The 21,700-nt window shown below is 53.4% G+C and overlaps 1 protein-coding gene across 1 annotated transcript; it reads right to left on the reverse strand.

The window, feature by feature from the left end:
* Positions 1 to 6,211: 6,211 nt before the first annotated feature.
* Positions 6,212 to 19,953, reverse strand: LOC114912638 (uncharacterized). Its single transcript, XM_029267279.2, has 2 exons — positions 19,399 to 19,953; positions 6,212 to 6,983 (listed from the first exon to the last, which is right to left on the reverse strand). The coding sequence occupies exons 1-2, from the start codon at positions 19,799 to 19,801 to the stop codon at positions 6,949 to 6,951; spliced, it is 438 nt and encodes a 145-aa protein (XP_029123112.1). The 5' UTR covers positions 19,802 to 19,953; the 3' UTR covers positions 6,212 to 6,948.
* Positions 19,954 to 21,700: the final 1,747 nt, after the last annotated feature.

Below are 21,700 nucleotides of genomic sequence, written 5' to 3' on the forward strand. Positions count from 1 at the left end.
AACCGAACAATCGGATCCATCCAGCTTGGTTCAGCTGCCAGGTGCAGTATTTCTTCGATCCGATCGATACTCGGCTGCTCGAGGTTCTCCACGAACGTCCAACCCAAAGAGTCGAAAGCCGAAGTCGCCAGTCTGGAGAGTGCGTCGGCACGGGCGTTCTCTGACCTAGGGATGTGAGAAATTTTAAAATACCTGAGGCACGCTACGAGGTCCTTCACTTTCTGGAGATATTTGGCCATGGTCGGATCTCGCACCTCGAATTCACCTTTGATCTGCCCCACGATCAGCTGAGAATCGGAGAATGCCTGGAGGCTGTCGATGCCCAGTTCCCTCGCCATCCTCAAGCCGGCGAGGAGCGCTTCGTACTTGGCTTGGTTATTGGAGGCTTTGAAGTCGAATCGGAGGGCGTACTCGGTGACTATCCCATCCGAGTTGGTGAGCAGGAATCCAGCCCCGCTCCCCTGAGCGTTTGAAGCTCCGTCGATGTGCAGTACCCAGGTGGAGACCGGGTCTAGCTCGGAGACCACATCTCCTCCCGGGTCCGCAGCTCCCGACCCTTGGTTAGTGGTCGGGCACTCGGCGATGAAGTCGGCCAGGACCTGAGCCTTCAAGGCAGGCCGCGGTCGGTACTGTATGTCGAACTCTCTGAGCTTCATCGCCCACTTCGTCAGTCATCCCGATGTGTTCGGTCGGTGCAAGATCGCCCTCAGGGGCTGGTTGGTGAGAACCACTATGGCATGAGCTTGGAAGTATGGGCTGAGTCGTTGTGCGGAGACGGTCAAGGCGAAAATCATCTTTTCCATCTCCGAATATCGGGCTTCAGCACCGCGGAGTACTTTGCTGGTATAGTAGATGGGCTGATGGGTTCGGCTCTCATTTTTTCAGACGAGCACCGAACTGATCGCCTCAGAGGAGGTGGCCAAATAGAGATACAAGGTCTCCCCGACCTGCGGCTTCACGAGCAGCGGTAGGGAAGCCAAGTACTTCTTCAGATCTTCGAAGCCCGTTGGCACTCATCCGATCAAGAAAAACCCTTCGCCTGCCACAGAGTTTTGAAAAACGGGAGGCACCTTTCAGCTGATCGAGAAATAAACCGGCTGAGAGCGACGATTTTTTCGTTCAGCTGCTGGACCTCCCTCTTGGTGTTCGGATGATGCATGTCGATGATCGCCTTTATTTTCTCAGGGTTGGCCTCGATCCCTCTCTGAGAAATGAGGAATCTGAGAAACTTCCCCGAGGTTACCCCGAAAGCACACTTAGTCGATTCAGCTTCATTCGATGTTGTCGTAGAGTGCGGAAGGCCTCTTTGAGGTCCTGAACGTGATCCGAAATCCGCGCACTTTTCATCAGCATGTCATCTACATATACCTCCATGTTGCGCCCGATCTGGTCTTTAAAGACCTTATTGACAAATCGTTGGTAGGTGGCGCCGGCGTTCTTCAGTCCGAAGGGCATCACTCGATAACAGTAGAGGCCCTTGGGGGTCACGAAGGCAGTGTGCTCCTCATCTTCAGGCGCCATCCGGATCTAGTTGTACCCGACAAAAGCATCCATGAAGCTGAGCAGTCAAAATCCGGACGTCGCATCCACCAGCTGATCGATCTTTGGAAGTGGAAAACTATCTTTTGGACAGGTCCGATTCAGGTCGGTATAGTCGATGCAAATCCTCCACTTCCCGTTGGCTTTCTTGACCATGACAACATTGGCGAGCCAATCGGGATACGTGGCTTCTCTGATGAAGCCCGCCTCGAGCAGCTTGTCCACTTCTTCATCGATGGCCCTCTGTCTTTCGGGAGCAAAGGACCTTTTTTTCTGCCTCATCGGCCTCATCGTCGGGTCGATGTTGAGTCGGTGGGTTATTGTCTCTGGGGGGATGCCCGACATATCTGCTGCCGACCAAGCAAATATGTCGGCGTTGGCCGTTAGCAGCTCCGTTAAGCGTCGCCGTTCTGGGTCGGATAGTTGAGACCCGACCCATACTTTGCGGTCGGGGTTTTTCGCAATCGGGATTGACACGAGTTGTTCGGCCGGCGAGCCCCGTTCTTCCTCCTCCCGTTGGTCTAGTTTATCGATCGTCAGGGAGCCCCTCAACTCGTCGTTCTGAGCGGAGATCTGGAAGCATCGACGAGCGAGCTGTTGGTCTCCGCGCATCTTTCCGACTCCGTTTCTGGTCGGGAACCGAACTAGGAGATGGTACATCGAGATGATTGCCTTGAGGGCGTTAAGTCCGGGTCGTCCAAGTATGGCATTATAGGCCGAAGGTACTTGGACAACCGCGAAAGTCAAATAAACCATGCTTTGCCGTGGTTCGGTGCCGGCCGTCAGAGGCAGGGTAATTTCTCCTTCCGTCGTGACGGCGTCCCCGGCAAAGCCTATCAAGGGCGTGGAGACCCTCTTGAGTCGGTCGGTTGATAGTTGCATCCGGGAGAAGGTCGAGTAAAACAAAATATTTGTCGAACTTCCATTATCTACAAAAATTCTTTTTACATCATAGTTTGCTATTGTTGCCGAAACAACAACAGTGTCATCGTGGGGAGTTTGGATGCCCCGAACGTCTTCTTCTGTAAAAGTAATCACGTCGTCCGGGCGCGGCTTCTTCGTGGGCTCCCCCTTAGCAGACATCCCCGGGCCAAGTCATTTGGAAATCATATTGATGACCCCGGCCGTCGGCTGATTGGTGGTCGCTTCCTCAGTCGGCTGGGGTCGTCGGTCGGCCACAGGTTGAGTCGGTGGGTTCCTCTGGAATTTATCGAGATACCCTCGACGGATGAGAGCTTCTATCTCATCCTTAAGCTGGATGCATTGCTCGGTATTGTGGCCGTGGCCCCGGTGGAATCGGCAGTACTTCTGTCGGTCGAGGCCTTTTGCCTTCAAAGGCGGAGGCCGTCGCAGGTATTCTTTCCCCTTGATCTCCATCAAAATCTGCACACGGGGGGCGGAGAGAGGAGTGTAGGAATCATACCTGGGGCGTGTCGGCCTTGGAGTCTGCCGTCGGGGCGACTTTTGGTTCCGTCGTGGTGTCGAGACCCGACCATCGGTCGGGGGCCTGCCGGGTTCAGTGGGGTCCCGACCCTTCCTTCGTTTTTCCTTCGGACCCTTGAACTCGGTTAAGCATCGGTCGGAGGCCCCTTTGTCTGCGCACATATACTTGTACCCACGCTCCAGCAATTCGACATATGTACGGGGGAGGGTCTTGTCCAGGGAGTAGATGAATCGGAACGCCCTCAGCCCCTGTTTCATGACTGAGATAGCCATGTCTTCGTTGAGGTCCCGGACCTCAAGCGTGGCCGTATTGAATCACGCCACGAAGTGTCAGAGCGTCTCGTTTTCTCCCTGTTTGAGAGAGAAAAGGCTGTCCGACGTTCGCGGCGGCTTCCGGCTGGTGCTGAAGTGAGCCACGAAAGAGTGCTCGAGCTGCCCGAAGGAGTGAATACTTTTCGATCGAAGACCGGAGTACCAGGCCCTGGCAGCCTTGCGGAGTGTGGCGGGGAAGCCGATGCAAAAGAGAGCATCGGTTGCCCCCTGAATCGTCATGAGAGCTTTATAGCTCTCCAGGTGGTCGATTGGATCGGTGGAGCCGTCATAGGGCTCCACGTGCGGCATCTTGAACCGACCGGGGATCGGTTCGTCGAGAATGAGTCGGGAGAGAGGTTAGGCGGTCTGGAAGTCGACGTCGTTCGAAGACTTCTGCCCGTCCACCTGCAACTGCGCAAGCCGACGATCGATTTTCTCGAACCTGCGTTCGTAGTCGTCCGTCCGTCGGTGCTGGGAGACCCCAGGAGTGGAGTCTCCGGAAGATTCCGAGAGGGAGGCGGACGGCGTTCGCGGTCGCTTCTCCTTCCTCGCCAGTTCCAGCAGGGAAGGAGAAAGCTGCTGGGACTGACGGGCATCGCGCCGTGGCCGCCCCTCCTCCTCTCCGTGGGAGTGCTGTGGCAGGCGCTCGCGCGGAGACGACGGAGATCGATGCGGGCGTCGGCGGCTGCTCCTGGAGGGCATCGGACGTGCCGCCGGTTGTTGCTGGAGGCTCTTGACCGCGTCCGTCAGCACGGTCATCTGCCGTACGATTACCGCGATCTGCGCCTCCGTGGTCACCGCGGGGTGCGGAGAGCTGGGTTCCGCCGCGGAGGGTGGCGGGGAGGCCTCTTCCCGGCGGGAAGAGCGCCTCGCCGACCCTGTGACCCTCGATCGTTGGGCTCTTGTCTTTGTCATTAGTATCTACTAGGCCTACCTCCTTCCTGGCGTGCCAATCTGTTGCTACCAATCCCCTCGTCGCCTGGTCGTCGGGAACGAGCGCCTGCAAAAAAGGAAGTCCACACAGACCGGTGGTGGCTCCGGCGGGGACCCTCCGACGGTCAAGTCAGAGAGGTGACTGGGCAACAGTGAAATGAAGACAGAGAGCTCAATCGAGAGAGAGAGCGAGAGAGAGAGAGCAAGCCTGTCGTTTCCAAGGCCTTCTGCACTGTTGCCCTCCCCGATATATATATAGTGGAGCGTGGTATGACGCCGTCATTAATGGCACGGACAATTGAGGAATTGTCAACTCACTGTAGACTGTCAAAGTCGCCGTGAAAGTGTCACACCGCCGTGGGGCTGTCAAATCACTAGGGTTGACAATGCCCTAGGCGGGATAATGCCCTTAGGTGGCAGTGCCGCATGTCGCTGTCAGGGCTGACAGGGTCTAGCGGCTGTACGGCGATCGGAGGAGTCGACCGACCCCAGGTCGATTGTCATTTGTGTGGCGTCGGGTGGAGATTCGGGCCCCTTTGATGGTCAGTCGGGCATGTTGCGAGAGTCGGCCATCGGACTTCCTGGTTCAGTCGGCCCGGAGAGTGGAAAAGGTCTGCCTGACCGGCATATCCACAGTCGGTAGAGGGCCGTTAATCGGCCGGTGATGGCATCCGCCGATCGATCGGTCGGTCGGTCGGTCTCTCCGTCGGTCGGTCGCTCCGTCGGTCAGTCGCTCGGTCGCTCCGTCGGTCGGTCGGTCGGTCCGATTATAAGTCGGCACGAGCGGAGTCGGTCGGTATTCCCAACACTATTAAACATCTGCATTTTCTATAAGATATATATATCGGAAACAATCTGTCTCATCTTTTCGAGTATTGCATGTCTTTCAGGATGCTAATCGGCTTGCAGATTATATGGCTCGGACTGCTCTTAATCATGATTTCCACTATAATTCCTTGGCTAATCTTGACCTACATGGTAGATTACTCTTATCCACACATGCTTCCAATGTTCAGTATGTCAGATATTTATAGTGTGTGCAGTGGTTTTTGCTAATGTAATACTAGCGACTTGTCGATGACATTCATTGGATGTTATGGTTATATGCAGTATACTTTCTTGCTGTTCAAGGTTCTATGAGAGTTGCACACATCATTTCTCCTTTTCCTCATCTTATCAGCGGACTGATCCCTTCCCAGTTTTGTTAATTGCGGCTTGCTTCATATTCTTATGATGCAGAGGATATTTTCTAGTTGTATTGTTCTAATAAGAAAGTTAACTAGTATGCAGCCATACTCGACTGTGTTCTATTTTATTTGCTGTGCTGTCGATATTTTTGCAGGCATTGCTACGTAATCATTGGCCAAGGACTTCACCCACGTACCATATGATTGGGCTCTCAAATGATCCATGCTTTTGCCTTTCTGGTTTTCATTTCAAGCTTTTGACATTCGGGTTTCAGATTATCTGTGTCTTTACTAGTTAATTATTTCATCAATTTTTTATACCAGGCTTCACAGGATCATCCTCATCTTACTGCTTTTACGGTTTTCCCTCTACCTATATCACCTTATGTTGGAGGAGCTTTTTGGACTCAGCCATCTATTATGCTTTTCACATCCTCTCGGTCAGTGACGACCGAGCTTCAATGGGCTTCTTTTGGATTTACTCTCTCTTCGTGCATCTACATACATTCAATACTCTACTGCTTCTTCCGTAATAATTCAGCTTTTACCTTGTTTTATCAAAAAAAAATTTAGTAAGAATTTCTTGTTATCAATTTAAATTGATTCTAGAGTCTCGTAACTATGGCGCGCCAACTAGCTAGACCTACTGGCATATTTGGGTACTCACCAATTCTGTGGAGCTATTTCTTAGTAATATTATCTAATATTATTGGACAAGATCCGGTACCGTATGTTGTAGCAGAAAGAAAGAAGAGATAAAACGAGAATACAATCAAATATATGGATCAGTCCAAGTGCTACCTCCATGGGACATGCAAGCTTCACTATGAGAAAGAAACAAATACAAGAGAAGAACACCCACTCTCAACTCTCATACACAAACCTCTTTCAACAAAAAGTACTCACCCTCACAAAAGCTCTCATAAAATTCTTTAAGGAGATTCTTTTATAGACCTGTAGCCGCTACATTATACCTCACGGCCACTCACACGGCCATTCGAGGACACGCTGCTGCTCTGCTCTGCCACTGACCCTCGATGTTCTGCCTACGTCTGCTCTGCTGACTACAAGGTCTCTTCTCGACTGCACACCTATCTCCTCAAGCCATTAGGCCTTCTTTATAGGCCCAAATTCACGTCCGAATCGGAATCATAGCTTCAACAGGGCTCAAATAGTGTTACTGTTTGTTGGATCACGTCCGCTTCTTCTCTATCCATACGATCGCACAAGATCAAGCTTCTATGCATTATCAACCATCCGATCATGCTCAGGATCTCCATGCACCGCAGTAGATCGGGAGTAACGAGCAGCGAAACGCGCTGATCCACGGTGGATCATGCAAAACCAAGGAGAAACGAGCATTGCACCCTGCGTGCCCACTGAGCTGGCCCGCATGTGCTCGCACTGGGCCACGCGCCCGCGGCCAGCCTGTGTGCGCCTGCACATGCCCGCGCGCTGGGCTGCGCCCGTGCTGGGCCTGGGCCGTGCGCTGCAGGCCTCCTAGCTTGCCTTCGGACCTCTCGCGACGTGCTCTTCAAGTTGAACTTCTCTGCATCTGGATTTTCGCATCTGTGGATCAAATTCGAGATGTCAAATTCTAACAAATATAAACATAGAGATTGGAAAGTAGATCGCCTAGAAATGCAACTCAAGCTAGAATAAGGATATAATGATGGTTCAATCTAAGTTTGACAAAATATTAGCCAAATTAAACCAAATTAGCTCAATTATTAATATGCTTTCACAAAGCTTTGAGTGGCTAGGTCATTTGGGTTTATTATATTTTTATTAGCAAAGAACTCTATTTTTGTGGATGAAAATTTGCAAAGAACTCCATGCAATTATTATTTCATATATGAGTATTTGAGTTTTTTTTTTTTTTTTGATGTGAAATATATAAGTATATGAGTCATCCTTTTAGTTTTTTATTTTCATCTTTGCATTGTGATTATATTACTCACCATTTTCTTATCACATATTTCTCTTTTTGAGAGATTCTACGATCATCCACTAAACAAATTATCCCCTTTTTGTGATTGCCAATATGCCAATTTTTGATTGGTTCATGTTATTATGTTTCAAACCTTATTCTCCATATGGAATCTTCTCAAACTCAGCATATGCTTATGAAACCTACACTTCTTTTCTATTTCATTTTGATATTTAAGTTTCCATCCAAGTATTGTCTCTATTGTATTACACCTATCACTAATCATGCTTCATATTTTACTTCCATCACAAAGCCCTTGAAACTGGCCTTTTTCAATATCCCATTATCACTCTTGCTAAGAGATGATAAAAATTCAACATCGTACCATTTTCTCTACCAAAGACGAAAGAGGCACCATTTTGACTTTTGATGTAGTAGGGATAGGGGACAACAAAATGCTAGTGACAATTTACATGATACAGAAATAGGAATCCTATACCAGTCACGGATTTAAGCATGTCCCATTTACCAAACAGAATGAAGCGAGTTTGCGTCTAAATTTTATGCACTAGAGCTACAAATCTTGCCTATCTAGCCACACCTAGATTAGGTTTTAAATAAGCATTAAGGCTTGTTGGGGGATACCGACCGACCCCGCTCACGCCGGCTTATAATCGGGCATACCGACCACCCGACCGACGGAGCGACCGACCGCCCGACCGACCGACCGATCGATCGACGGACGCCATCACCGGCTGATTAACGGCCCTCTACCGACTGTGGATATGCCGGTCGGGCAGACCTTTTCCCCTTTCCGGGCCGACTGAACCAGGAAGTCCGACGGCCGACTCTCGCAACATGCCCGGCTAACCACCGAGGGGGCCCGAATCTCCACCCGACGCCACACGGGTGGCGACCGACCTAGGGTCGGTCGGCCCCTCCGATCGCCGTACAGCCGCTAGAGCCCGTCAGCCCTGACAGCGACATGCGGCTCTGCCACCTTAGGGCACTATCTCGCCTAGGACATTGTCAACCCTAGTGATTTGATGGTCCCACGGCGGTGTGACGTTTTCACGGCGACTCTGACAGTCTACAGTGAGTTGACAATTCTTCAATTGTCCGCGCCATTAATGACGGCGCCATACCACGCTCCACTATATATATATACCGGGGAAGGCAATAGTGCAGGGGGTCTGAAAAACAACAGGCTTGCTCTCTCTCAACTTCTCTCTCTCTCTCTCGATTGAGCTCTCTGTCTTCATTTCACTGTTGCCCAGTCACCTCTCTGACTTGACCGTCGGAGGGTCCCCGTCGGAGCCGCCTCCGGTCAGTGTGGACTTTCCTTTTTGCAGGCACTCGTTCCCGGCGACCAGGCGTCAAGAGGATTGGCCGCAACAGATTGGCGCGCCAGGTAGGGAGACTTGCAGTAGTTCCAATGACAAAGACAAGGGCTCAGCGCTCGAGGATCACTGGGTCGGCGAGGCACTCTTCCCGCCGGGAAGAGACCTCTCCGCCACCTTCCACGGCGGAACCCAGTTCCCCACACCCCGCGGTCACCACGGAGGCGCAGATCGCGACGATCGTACGGCAGATGACCGTGCTGACGGATGCAATCAAAAGCCTTCAATAACAGCCGGTCCGACTGCCACCGTCACCAGCCGAACAGCCCGCGGCACGTCCGATGCCCTCCAGGAGTAGCCGCCGACGTCCGCATCGACCTCCATCACCCTCGCAGGAGCACCTACCACGGCACTCCTATCGGGAGGAGGGGGAACGGCCGCGGTGCGACACCCATCGATCCCGGCGAGACTCTCCCTCCCGGCTGGAACGGGCAAGGAAGGAGAAGCGCCCGCGGACGCCGTCCGCCTCTCTCTCGGATTCTTCTGGAGACTCCACCCGTGGGGTCTCTCAGCACCAACGGGCGGACGACTACGAGCGCAGGTTCGAGGAAATCGACCGTTGGCTCGCACAGTTACAGGTGGACGGGCAGAAGTCTTCGAACGACGTTGATTTCCAAACTGCCCAACCTCTTTCCCGACTCATCCTTGACGAACCGATCCCCAGTCGGTTCAAGATGCCGCACGTGGAGCCCTACGATGGCTCCACCGATCCAATCGACCACCTGGAGAGCTACAAAGCTCTCATGATAATTCAAGGGGCAATCGCTCTCTTCTGCATCGGCTTCCCCGCCACACTCCGCAAAGCTGCCCGGACCTAGTACTCCCGTCTTCGATCGGGGAGCATCCATTCCTTCGGACAGCTCGAGCATTCTTTCGTGGCTCACTTCAGCACCAGCTGGAAGCCGCCGCGAACGTCGGACAGTCTTTTCTCCCTCAAACAAGGAGAAAACGAGATACTCCGACACTTCGTGACGCGGTTCAACACGGCCACGCTTGAGGTCCGAGACCTCAACGAGGACATGGCCATTTCGGCCATGAAACGGGGGTTGAGGGCGTCCCATTTTACTTACTCCCTGGACAAGACCCTCCCCCGGACGTACGCCGAGCTGCTGAAACGCGCATACAAGTACATGCGCGCGGATGAAGGAGCTTCCGACCGACGTTTGGCCGAACCCAGAGGCCCGAAGGAAAAGCGGAGGAAGGGTCGGGAACCCGCTGCGCCCCGCCGGGCCCCGACCGACAATCGGGCCTCGCCTCCACGACGGGACCAGAGGTCGCCCCACCGGCGGAGCCCGAGATCGACACGCCCCAGGTACTATTCTTACACTCCCCTCTCTGCCCCTCGTGTGCAGATTTTGATGGAAATCGAAGGGGAAGAATACCTGCGACGGCCTCCGCCTCTGAAGGCAAAGGGCCTCGACCGATGGAGGTATTGCCGGTTCCACCGGGGCCACGGCCATAATACCGAGCAATGCATCCAGCTTAAGGACGAGATCGAAGCCCTCATCCGCCGGGGGTATCTCGGCAAATTTCGAAGGAACCCGCCGACTCAGCCGGTCGCCGACCGACGACCCCAGCCGACCGAGGAAGCGACGATTAACCAGCCGACAGCTGGGGTCATCAATATGATTTTCAAACGGCTGGGCCCGGGGACGTCTACCGGGGGGAGTCGACGAAGAGGCCACGCCAGGACGATGTAATTGCCTTCTCGGAGGAAGATGTTCGGGGCATCCAAACCCCCCATGATGACGCGGTTGTTGTCTGGGCAACAATAGCAAACTACGATGTAAAAAGAATTTTTGTAGATAATGGAAGTTCCGCGAACATTTTGTTTTACTCGACTTTCCCCCGGATGCGATTATCGAACGACCGACTCAAGAGGGTCCCTACACCCTTGGTAGGCTTTGCCGGGGACGTTGTCACAACAGAAGGGGAGGTCACCCTGCCCGTAACGGTCGGCACCGAACCGCGACAAAGCACGATCCATTTGACTTTCCCGATCGTCCAGGTGCCTTCGGCCTACAACGCCATACTTGGAAGACCCGGACTAAACATGTTCAAGGCAGTTGTCTCGACCTACCACCTCTTGGTTCGATTCCCAACCAAAAATGGGGTCAGAGAGATGCGCGGGGATCAACAGCTCACCCGACGATGCTTCCAGATCTCCGCCCAAAGCGACGAGTTGAAGGGCTCCTTGACGATCGACAAGCTGGACCCACGGGAGGAAGGAGAACGGGGTGAGCCGGCTGAGCAGCTCGTCCCCATCCCGATGGCTGGGGATCCTGACCGAAAGGTATGGGTCGGTTCTCAACTACCCGACCCAGACCGACGACGGTTGGTGGAGCTGCTGAGAACCAATGCCGATGTATTCGCTTGGTCGGCGGCGGATATGTCGGGCATCCCCCCAGAGACAATGATGCACCGACTCAACATCGATCCGACTATGAGGCCGGTGCGACAAAAGAAAAGGTCTTTTACCTCAGAAAGACAGAAGGCCATCGACGAAGAAGTGGATAAGCTACTCGAGGCGGGCTTTATCAGAGAAACCACCTATCCCGACTGGCTCGCGAACGTTGTCATGGTGAAGAAGGCCAACGGAAAATGGAGGATTTGTATCGACTACACCGGTCTAAATCGAGTCTGCCCGAAGGACAGCTTTCCACTTCCGAAGATCGACCAGCTGGTAGACGCGACGTCCGGATTTCGACTACTCAGCTTCATGGATGCCTTCGTCGGGTACAATCAGATCCGGATGGCGCCTGAAGATGAGGAGCACACTGCCTTTGTGACTCCCAAGGGTCTCTACTGCTATCGAGTAATGCCCTTCGGGCTGAAAAATGCTGGCGCCACCTACCAACGACTCGTCAACAAGGTCTTCAAAGACCAGATCGGGCGCAACATGAAAGTATACGTCGACGATATGCTGATGAAGAGTGCGCAGATTCAAGATCATGTCCAGGATCTCGAAGAGGTTTTCTGCACTCTACGACGACACCGGATGAAGCTGAACCCGATCAAGTGCGCCTTCGGGGTAACTTCGAAAAAATTTCTCGGATTCCTCATCTCGCAACGAGGAATCGAGGCCAACCCGGAGAAAATCAAGGCTATCATCGACATGCGGCACCCGGACACCAAAAAGGAAGTCCAGCAGCTGAATGGGAAGATTGTCGCCCTCAGTCGGTTTATCTCTCGGTCGGCCAAAAGATGCCTTCCGTTCTTCAAAACCTTGCGGCAGGCCAAGCAGTTCTCTTGGCCGGACGAGTGCCGGCAGGCCTTCGAGGAACTGAAGAAGTACCTCACCTCCCCGCCACTCCTTGTGAGGCCGGAGGTCGGGGAGGTCCTGTACCTCTACTTGGCCACCTCCCCGAAGGCGGTTAGCTCTGTGCTCGTCCGGGAGAACGAGAACCGGATTCATCAACCAGTATATTATGTCAGCAAGGTGCTCCACGAAGCTGAGACCCGGTACTCAAGGGCAGAAAAGATGATTTTCGCCCTAGTCATTTCGGTACAGCGACTCCGTCCGTACTTCCAAGCACATGCCATTGTGGTCCTCACCGACCAGCCCCTGAGGAATATCTTGCACCGACCTGACACGTCGGGACGGCTGGTGAAATGGACTGTGAGACTGGGCGAATTCGACATCCAGTACCGACCGAGACCTGCCCTAAAGGCCCAGGTTCTTGCCGACTTCATCGCGGAATGCCCGATGACCGACATACAATCGGGGGAGGGCAACCCGGTGAAGGTCGGGACCTCCGACTGTTGCCCCGACCCGGCCTGGGTACTACACATCGATGGGGCTTCCAACGCTCAGGGGAGCGGGGCCGGTTTTCTGCTCACCGGCCCGGAAGGCATGGTCACCGAACACGCCCTCCGATTCGACTTCAAGACCTCCAACAATCAGGCCGAGTACGAGGCGCTCGTTGCGGGGTTGAAATTAGCACTAGAACTCGGGATAGACCGTCTCCAAGTCTTCTCCGACTCCCAACTGATCGTCGGACAGACCAAGGGCGAGTTTGAAACACGGGATCCGACCATGGCCAAATATCGCCAAAAGGTGAAAGATCTCGTGATGCCCTTCAAACACTTCGAGATCTCCCACATCCTCAGGGCGGAAAATGCTCGGGCCGACGCGTTATCCCGGCTCGCGACATCCGACTACGGCACCCTGGGCCGGACTTTCGTGGAGAATCTCGGGCGACCTAGTATCGACAAGGTCGACGAGGCGCTACAACTGACGGCCGAACCAAGCTGGATGGACCCGATCGTTCGGTACTTGACCGACGGGATCAGCCCCGAGGATCCCACGGAGGCCAGGCGGCTCCGATGGTCGGCCTCCCAATATGTGATCATGGATGGCCGACTCTACAAAAGGTCGTTCTCCCTTCCCTTGCTTAGGTGCTTGGGACTGACCGACGCAGACTATGCTCTCCGAGAAGTGCACGAAGGGATCTGCGGGAATCACTTGGGGGGCAAGTCTCTAGCCTACAAAGTCCTGCGACAGGGTTACTACTGGCCCACCATGAGGAAGGACGCGGCTGAGTTGGTCTGGAGGTGCGAACCTTGCCAGAAGTACGCCAACGTGCAGCACCAACCGGCCAGCCAAATTGCTCCCATCGTCGCTCCATGGCCCTTCGCCCAGTGGGGGGTCGACATTCTCGGACCTTTCCCTCCGGCATCGGGTCAAAAAAAGTTCATAGTTGTCGCCATCGACTACTTCACCAAGTGGGTGGAGGTCGAGACCCTGGCGCAGATTACCGAATGAAAGATGGAGGACTTTGTCCAAAAATCCATCATCTTCAGGTTCGGGTTGCCGCATACCATCATCACCGACAAGGGGTGGCAATTCGACAATCAAGACTTCAGAGATTTCTGCGTAAGGTTTCACATCACGCACCGACTGACTTCGGTCGGGCACCCACAGTCCAACGACGAAGTCAAGGTGACCAACCGGACCATACTACACGGGCTCAAAACTCGACTAAACGAAGCCAAAGGCCTCTGGGTCGACGAGCTGGGCTCCGTTCTGTGGGCTTACCGAACGACCCCCCGCGTACCGATAGGGGAGTCGCCTTTCGGTTTGGCCTACGGGACGGAGGCGATGATCCCACTCGAGATTGGGCTGCCGTCTACGAGGGTCGAGCGGTATCAAGAGCCGGATAACTCTGACTGTCAGAGGGCCGACCTAGACCTCCTTCCCGAACTGCGAAACGAGGCTCAACTTCGCATGACTTCTTACCGACAGAGGGTAGCCCGGTACTACAACGTCAAGGTCAGACCAAAGCTTTTCAGGCCTGGTAACTTAGTCCTGAGAAAGGCAGAGGTCTCGAAGCCCCTGGATCAAGGGAAGCTAGCTCCGAACTGGGAAGGGCCCTACACGGTAGCGGATACCTATGGTCCGAGGGCCTACCGACTGGAGACTATGGAGGGGAAACCCATTCTCCGAACATGGAACGCCGACAACCTGAAGTTGTATCACCAATAAACTTTGTACTTGTTCATTGGGAATACGAATCCAGTTTGAAATATCGGAGTTTAATTCTTCGACTGACGGTCGGCGCTCACCAGGGTCGAGTCCCGACGCGCTGACTCGGACTCGCTGTCCGCCTGAGACCGACGGCACCATCGTTGATGATACATCGAACTCTCACAAAGACCGGCATACCTACATGGACGGGAGTCACACTCCTTCGATGGTCGACGAAACATCGGACCCTTACGAGGATTGATATATTTATATTGACGGGAGTTGACACTCCTTCTACGGCGTACTTTTGGGCCAAACAATCAGCTAACCTACCGACTGAGTCCCGACCGAAGAAAGGCGAAATGCCTATACAACCGCCGTCGCAACTTGCCGACCGAGCTACGGCCGGTCGAAGGATATTCGGCTTACCACCGTCTATCGCACGATGCGACCCCGATCGCATTCATGACTCACCGACCGAGCTACGGTCGGTCGGAAGATATTCGGCTTACCACCGTATATCATGGGGCGCAGTGGAGATACCCGACACAAGGGTATTGGGATCCGACTTGTCGTTGTTCCCCCGACTAAATGCGCCCGACGACATTCGACTGAACGCGTCGGAAGAGATCCGACTACCGAACCTTTATCCGACGGTCGGTCAGCTTCCGACTCAGCGAACGCACCCGACTCATGGCCGGAGGAAGGACGCCCGACTTACGACCTCGACCATCGAGGGCCGGTCCAAAGTCGGGACTTGTCCCACCTTCGTGGCAGCGCGAGTTGCCGAACGTCCCAACCGACCTATGTGAGTTGGCAACCTATGAGTTCGGACACATTCTACGACACATGAAAGAAAGAAAACAGGCAGGAAAAAAAAAGTTTGAGACTGATTTCATTCAAGATCAAAAGAAGATTACAAAGCCAGGTCGAAGCCCGGTTACAAGTATACTAAGAGAAAAACAAAGAAGGATAAAAGGGCGAGGCCGCGGTCACCCTTTCGAGTCGATCTCCTCGACCGACGGAGGCTCGGGGATTACTGGTGTGTCCACCTGGATCGGCGCTGGGACGTTTGCCGAAACAGGATCGTCGGCCGGCAGTGGGCTGGCGGTCGGTGCCGGATCACGGGTCGCGACTGTCTCTCCTTCGGCGGTGTGATCCTGGACGGTCTCTCCCGCCTCTGCGACACCTCCCGATGGCTGGTCGGCCATCTCCTCCGTGGCTTGATCATCGGCCCCCGGTGGGACGATGCTGCTGAGATCCAGCTCTGGGTACAGGGCTTGGACCGCATCCCGACCATCCTCGTACCCCACCCGATACGATGTGAAGCCGGACTCAAGTAGCTCCTCCTGGTACTGATCGGAGCCACGAAAGTCGTCCACCGCCCGACCCGCCGACTCCTTCGCCGACCTAGCTTCGTCCTCCGCTCGGTCGAGCGACTCCTTCGTCGACTCTGCTTCCGCCTTCGCTATGTCAGCGTCGGCCTGGGCGATCGACAGGTCCTCCTCGGCCTTAGCGAGCTTCTCCAGGCTAACCTGGAGCTGCTAGCGTTCGCCCTCGAGTTCGACGGCGACGCCGTCTCGCTCGCGCCGCAGGCGATGTACGGTCCGACCCTTGTGCTTGGCTTCTTTCCGGGCCGACTTTAGCTCGGACCCGAGACGAGAGATCTCGTCCACCAGCTTTGCCTCCCGGTTGGTCGACTACTTCAGGTGCTCGACCAGCATCGCCCTGTCGGCTTCGGCTGCCGCCGCCCTGTCCTTCCAGGCCGCCCGGACGTTCCCGAACCTTCGGTATCCGGCCTCAAGTTCGGACATGGTGTAGATCAGCTGCCGATGTGAGCGTCACGTCAGGAAAGCGAAACAATAAAAATTCTAAGGAAAGAAGAGGCGAAGTGGTACTTACCCCGACCATGGTTGGGTAGAACGAGGATAGCATCTCGGTCACTTGCCGAGACTTCAGCACCTCCACGTCGGTCGGGAGGAGAATCCCCTGGCACAGTCTCCTGGCCAAGTTATGGTCGGCTAGCGCCGATGCACCTTCGGGGAACTGAAAGCTGGGTGGCACGGTGCGACTCTCCGACCTTGTGTCGTCGGCGGGGTCCATCGGGGCTTTCCCTCGGTCGGCCACCTCGGCCAGCGGATCCGGCAAAGAGGGGACGCTCGAGTTTGACGTGGCACCCCCCCGTTGCAGCCGCAGAAGCCGTCGGATGTTCGGGTTCCCGAACATCGTCCGGTGCCACACCTGTCGGTGAAACCGCCGATGTCCCTTCCGCCGCTTCCTCCGTCGGCCTCTCCTCCGGTTGCGCTGCCGGAGCCGCTAGTGCTATCACCGGCTCCGACTGGTCGGTTGCCGACGCCTCGACGGTCGGCGCTGCTGTGGAAGGCCTCTTCGACGGACGTGAAGGTCCTGCCCCCGATGCCGGCCTCTTCCTTGCCGCATACTGCCGGATCTCGGTGTCGGTCGGCCGCATCCTCGGAGGTGTCCCTGCGATACCAACAGATATATTAACCTAAGAACCAGAATAAAGGCCGAATGAAAAGAGAACCGAGGGATCGGGCGATACCTAGTCGGGGGACCAAGCTCAGGCTGGCGTCATAGAGAGCTTGTTCGGTAACAAGCTCCCTCTGCTTCGGGACCGATATGTCCTTGAGTCGGTGGAAGTCCTCCCGGTCGTCTGCCTCCATCCGACTGTTCTCGTTTGCTTCGGTTCGGGGCACGCCCCAGCAAGAAGGGAAGCCCCAGGGAGAAGAAGATGAGACGAAGAAGAACTGGTTCTTCCACCCATGGATGGACGATGGAAGACCAGTGATGAAGGAAAGACCCTTCCGGGGGTTGAAGAGCCACCACCCTCGGGCCTTAGGGTGGGGTCGGAGCACAAAAAATACCCGGAAGAGCGAGATGCGAGGGTTGGTCGGCAGAAGCCGACACAACAAAGCAAAGCTGATTATTAGTCGGACGGAGTTCGGCGCCAGTTGCGCCAGACAAAGTCCGTAATAATCCAGCAGATTTCGGACGAACTCCGGAATCGGAAGCCGAAGACCCGCGCACAGATCTTCGACGTACAGCGCCAATTGGCCCGGCGGAGGGTTGTTAACCCGACCGCCGGCCCCTGGGGCAGAAAGTTGAAACTGCTCCGGGATGCGATACTGATCCCGAAGCCGATCAACGTTCGGCCCCGAAAGCGAGGAAACCTCAACTTCCGGAGTCGACCGGGGGTCATCGATCGGATTTCCCGACCGAGCCCCCCGAGATGGAGTTCCGGCCATCACACCAGAACCGAGGGAAAGAAGAGGCCAAAGAAGAAGAAGAAGAGGCCAAAGAAGAAGAAGGAGAGGAAGAAGAAAAAGAAGGGAAGGATCACGAACCCCAAAAGACCGGAGGGGGAAGCAGCTGCCGGGGACGACGGAGAAAGCACTCGAGCAGGGTCTCCACGGCAAATCGTCAGAAATGGGGCCTCAGACGAAGGACCCCATATATATATAGGGTCGTTCAATGGCCGAGATGACGCCGCGCTGACCGAGACTCCCCGGATGGACGACATGTGGCGGCATCCGGGCCCTCCCTTCGTCCCAGTGGCTCGGCGCACCCATCCCGGGACGACCGCCCCGCCTTCATTTAATGCGAAAAACTTCGGCCTAACGACCTCCGACACGTGGCGAAAGGGCCGCGAGACGGAATTAAATCGCCCGCGGCGGTTCGCGTTCCCGATGGGACGCCTGACAGCACCTGCATTCCCAGAATCGGCGTTGGGCGGCGGTTTGCGTTCCCCAGAATGCGCCGGATATCCGATCGTCTGACACCGAATCGTCCGACACCCGATCACCTGACGCCGATGGGACGGGATGTCTGACACCTGACGCCGACGGGACTGGGCGTCTGACACCGACTGGACGCCTGACGCCAGCGGATCGCACGGCATTCATAAGACGCCTGACATCGCATCAACCCGCGGTACGGTCGGAATTAGGCACACGGTGATTCCACTCCTTTTCGCCCAGCGTCGCTGTCCAAGCGATGACATCGGCCAGCTCACCATCCGACTCAGGAGTGGAGGGGGGCAACTGTTGGGGGATACCGACCGACCCCGCTCACATCGGCTTATAATCGGGCATACCGACCACCCGACCGACGGAGCGACCGACCGCCCGATCGACGGAGCGACTGACCCCCCGACCGACGGAGCGACCGACCGCCCGACCGACCGATCGATCGATCGACGGACGCCATCACCGACCGATTAACGGCCCTCTACCGACTGTGGATATGCCGGTCGGGCAGATCTTTTCCCCTTTCCGAGCCGACTGAACCAGGAAGTCCGACGGCCGACTCTCGCAACATGCCCGGCTAACCACCGAGGGGGCCCGAATCTCCACCCGACGCCACACGGGTGGCGACCGACCTAGGGTCGGTCGGCCCCTCCGATCGCCGTACCACCGCTAGTGCCCGTCAGCCCTGACAGCGACATGCGGCTCTGCCACCTTAGGGCACTATCCCGTCAGGGCATTGTCAACCCTAGTGATTTGACGGCCCCACGGCGGTGTGACGTTTTCACGGCGACTCTGACAGTCTACAGTGAGTTGACAATTCTTCAATTGTCCGCGCCATTAATGACGGCGCCATACCACGCTCCACTATATATATATACCGGGAAAGACAACAGTGCAGGGGGTCTGAAAAACAACAGGCTTGCTCTCTCTCAACTTCTCTCTCTCGATTGAGCTCTCTGTCTTCATTTCACTGTTGCTCAGTCACCTCTCTGACTTGACCGTCGGAGGGTCCCCGCCGGAGCCGCCTCCGGTCAGTGTGGACTTTTTTTTTTGCAGGCGCTCGTTCCCGGCGATGAGATGATTGGCCGCAACAAGGCTTAATTTTCTAATTCAATCCTATCTTGGTGGCTAATTGGATCTAAACCAGGACCAAAGCTCCATCATATGAGTTCAGATTTCGAGTTCAGACCAGAACAAATCTACAGGGTCATATTCGGGTCTACCCACCAACTTGTTCCTCCAGTACGCCATCATCAATCTTAGTATTTTATTTAGGCTATCACTATTGTGATTTCTTTTTTTATAGCCTAGGGCCCACCCAGATTAATGCGTGACTTCTAGATGCTCGCACTCCAAAATAGAACGGTCAATGGGCTGGGTTTAACCCGACCCGATCTGACATGAGTGAGGATCCGATTACCCGCTTTTTTAACCCAATTTGATGAACCGGCGTCTCCGCTCCTCAATGCCATCGGACTGGCGTCCGGGTCGTATCTTTCGCGCAAAATAGTGATTGATCTTCTTTCGACTTTTGACCGTTGGATCGTACGAAATCCATCTGCTGCACAGATCTCGAAGCGTCCTCTCGCGATCCAACGGTAGACCAGCGCGAAGGAGGTGAATCCGTCTTTCGCGCGAGAGATACAACCCCTGTCCGTCGGGGCGTCGATTGAGAAGACGGCGGGAGGAGGGCGGCAGAGAAAGAGCGGAGGCGGTCGGGCAACGAGGGAGGAGGGATCCGTTGGGAGGGGGCGGAGGCGGCCAAGGAGGAGCAGCTCCTTTAGATGGTCGAGAGCGGGGAGGAGGCCGGAGACGGCGTCCATGTCCACGGTGGCGAAGAGGCGGCCGTGTGGCGGCGGAGAATACGGTGGCGCAGCATCTCCATGGGAGAGGAGACGGAGAAGGGGAGGCCGGTCGGGATTTTGGGCAAGTACTCGGCTCGGATTTCGGTTTGGATGGAACCCTGACCCAACCCTTGGCCGTGGCAAGTCGCTACTGTCTACGGAATCCAAAATTAGTTATAAATTTTACCTCGTGATTAAAAAGGAAATTGCCTGGAAGGAGCCATAATGTGGACCACGGTCAAACGTCTTATATTTTAATGGCATTAGCGCGCGTGGGGGTTTGTCTCTCTGACTTGACGTCCAAAACAACCGCAAGAAAGAGCCCCTTGTTCTCATCATCCGTTGCATGTTTGCTAGAGGAGGAAGCAAATGGATCCATGAACTCTATGGTCAAATTCAAACAAGACCGAGACCGGTCAACCTCATCTTTAATTTCTTCAGCACCATACCTACCCTTCCTTCGTATCCAAACGGATCATCCTCCAACGGACTTTAAAATCATCAACCACTCCACTGCAACCATTTCTACAAGCTTCCTTGTTCCTTTTAGCAAACAAAATTTACATGTGCCCGGACTGTCGCTATGTAATTGATTGGTGGATAATGTATAAAAGTATGAGATGGCGTAGAAAAATATGACTATGAACAAGAGCATTTTTTCTAGATGAGATTCTGACCGAATATATAATTAATCAACGAGTGATGACTAATAAGCCTTTAGTTGTTAATGCCGTCGTTGACCATGGATTGGGAGAAAGGCCAATAAATGGCATGCCTTCTTAGCGGCATAAAAACTAATATGTTATCTCATAAAATTAGAACTATTTTTTTTCTCCTTTAAGTTCATGCTCCCTCCTCTCCCTCATATAAGAAGGTCGTTATGTCTAAATTTTCTTCATTTTATTTTTTTTAGAAACAAATACTCATCAATTCACTATCAACAAACTTTGCAATTCTCACTAAGTACTGCTTGATAACTCAGCTAAAATTATTTTTTTTTCTTTTTTCATTTTTATGTATGAAATAAAAGGTATCGAGATGTTTTTAATAAGTTTAGTTGAAATCTTTTTAGAAAAATAGAATTATTTTAAGGAATAAGAAGGAAGTAATTATGTTAATTTGACTAGTTGCTCTATCTCTACCACCATGATATAAACTTTGCTACACAAATTCATCCAAAAAAAGTAATATCACCAATTTATCTAGACCCTATACATTACACCAGACATGCATTTCAACTTTGACAAATGAGAGTGATGGTGTTGATTTTTTTTTTATTTGCTAATCTAATTCTCAAATTTTGTAGTAATGATGGTTAAGAACCATAGGAGTCATATTATTATCATTACTACAACTCTTAAGATATAACATATTGTCCCTCTTTCATTTGTCAGAGGAAATAGTAATATTATGTCATACGTGGCATTAAAAATCATTTTTAATACCATCAAAAGAGAGCAACAAATGAGGATGCAACGTGGCACATGGTTAGGTAAGCATGATCAATGTAAACACCATGTAAGAAAAACTACAAAACCACTCATTGAGAGTTTGTCAAAGGTATTAGTTGTCAATAGTAAATGTTGAAAATCAACATAAAATTATAAGAATCATGTATCCTTGTCGCTTTGTCAAAAGTTTGCATAAAATATTCATAACAATCAATGGAAGTCAAGTCATGATTTTTTTTTTTTCAATAAATCTCTCTCTCTACTATGATTTATTGGCTATGTCACGACATTCATTCACTTTTCCTAATTTTGAGCTTAATCCTAACACCACCAGCATCAAGAAGTCATGCTAAATATAATCCAACAAAACATTGAAAATTGTTGAAAATCTTTATCGTTTTGATTCAAACATTGATATATAAGTCTA

The sequence above is a fragment of the Elaeis guineensis genome, chromosome 11, assembly GCF_000442705.2.
Source record: "Elaeis guineensis isolate ETL-2024a chromosome 11, EG11, whole genome shotgun sequence".
In the NCBI taxonomy this organism is placed as follows: domain Eukaryota; kingdom Viridiplantae; phylum Streptophyta; class Magnoliopsida; order Arecales; family Arecaceae; genus Elaeis; species Elaeis guineensis.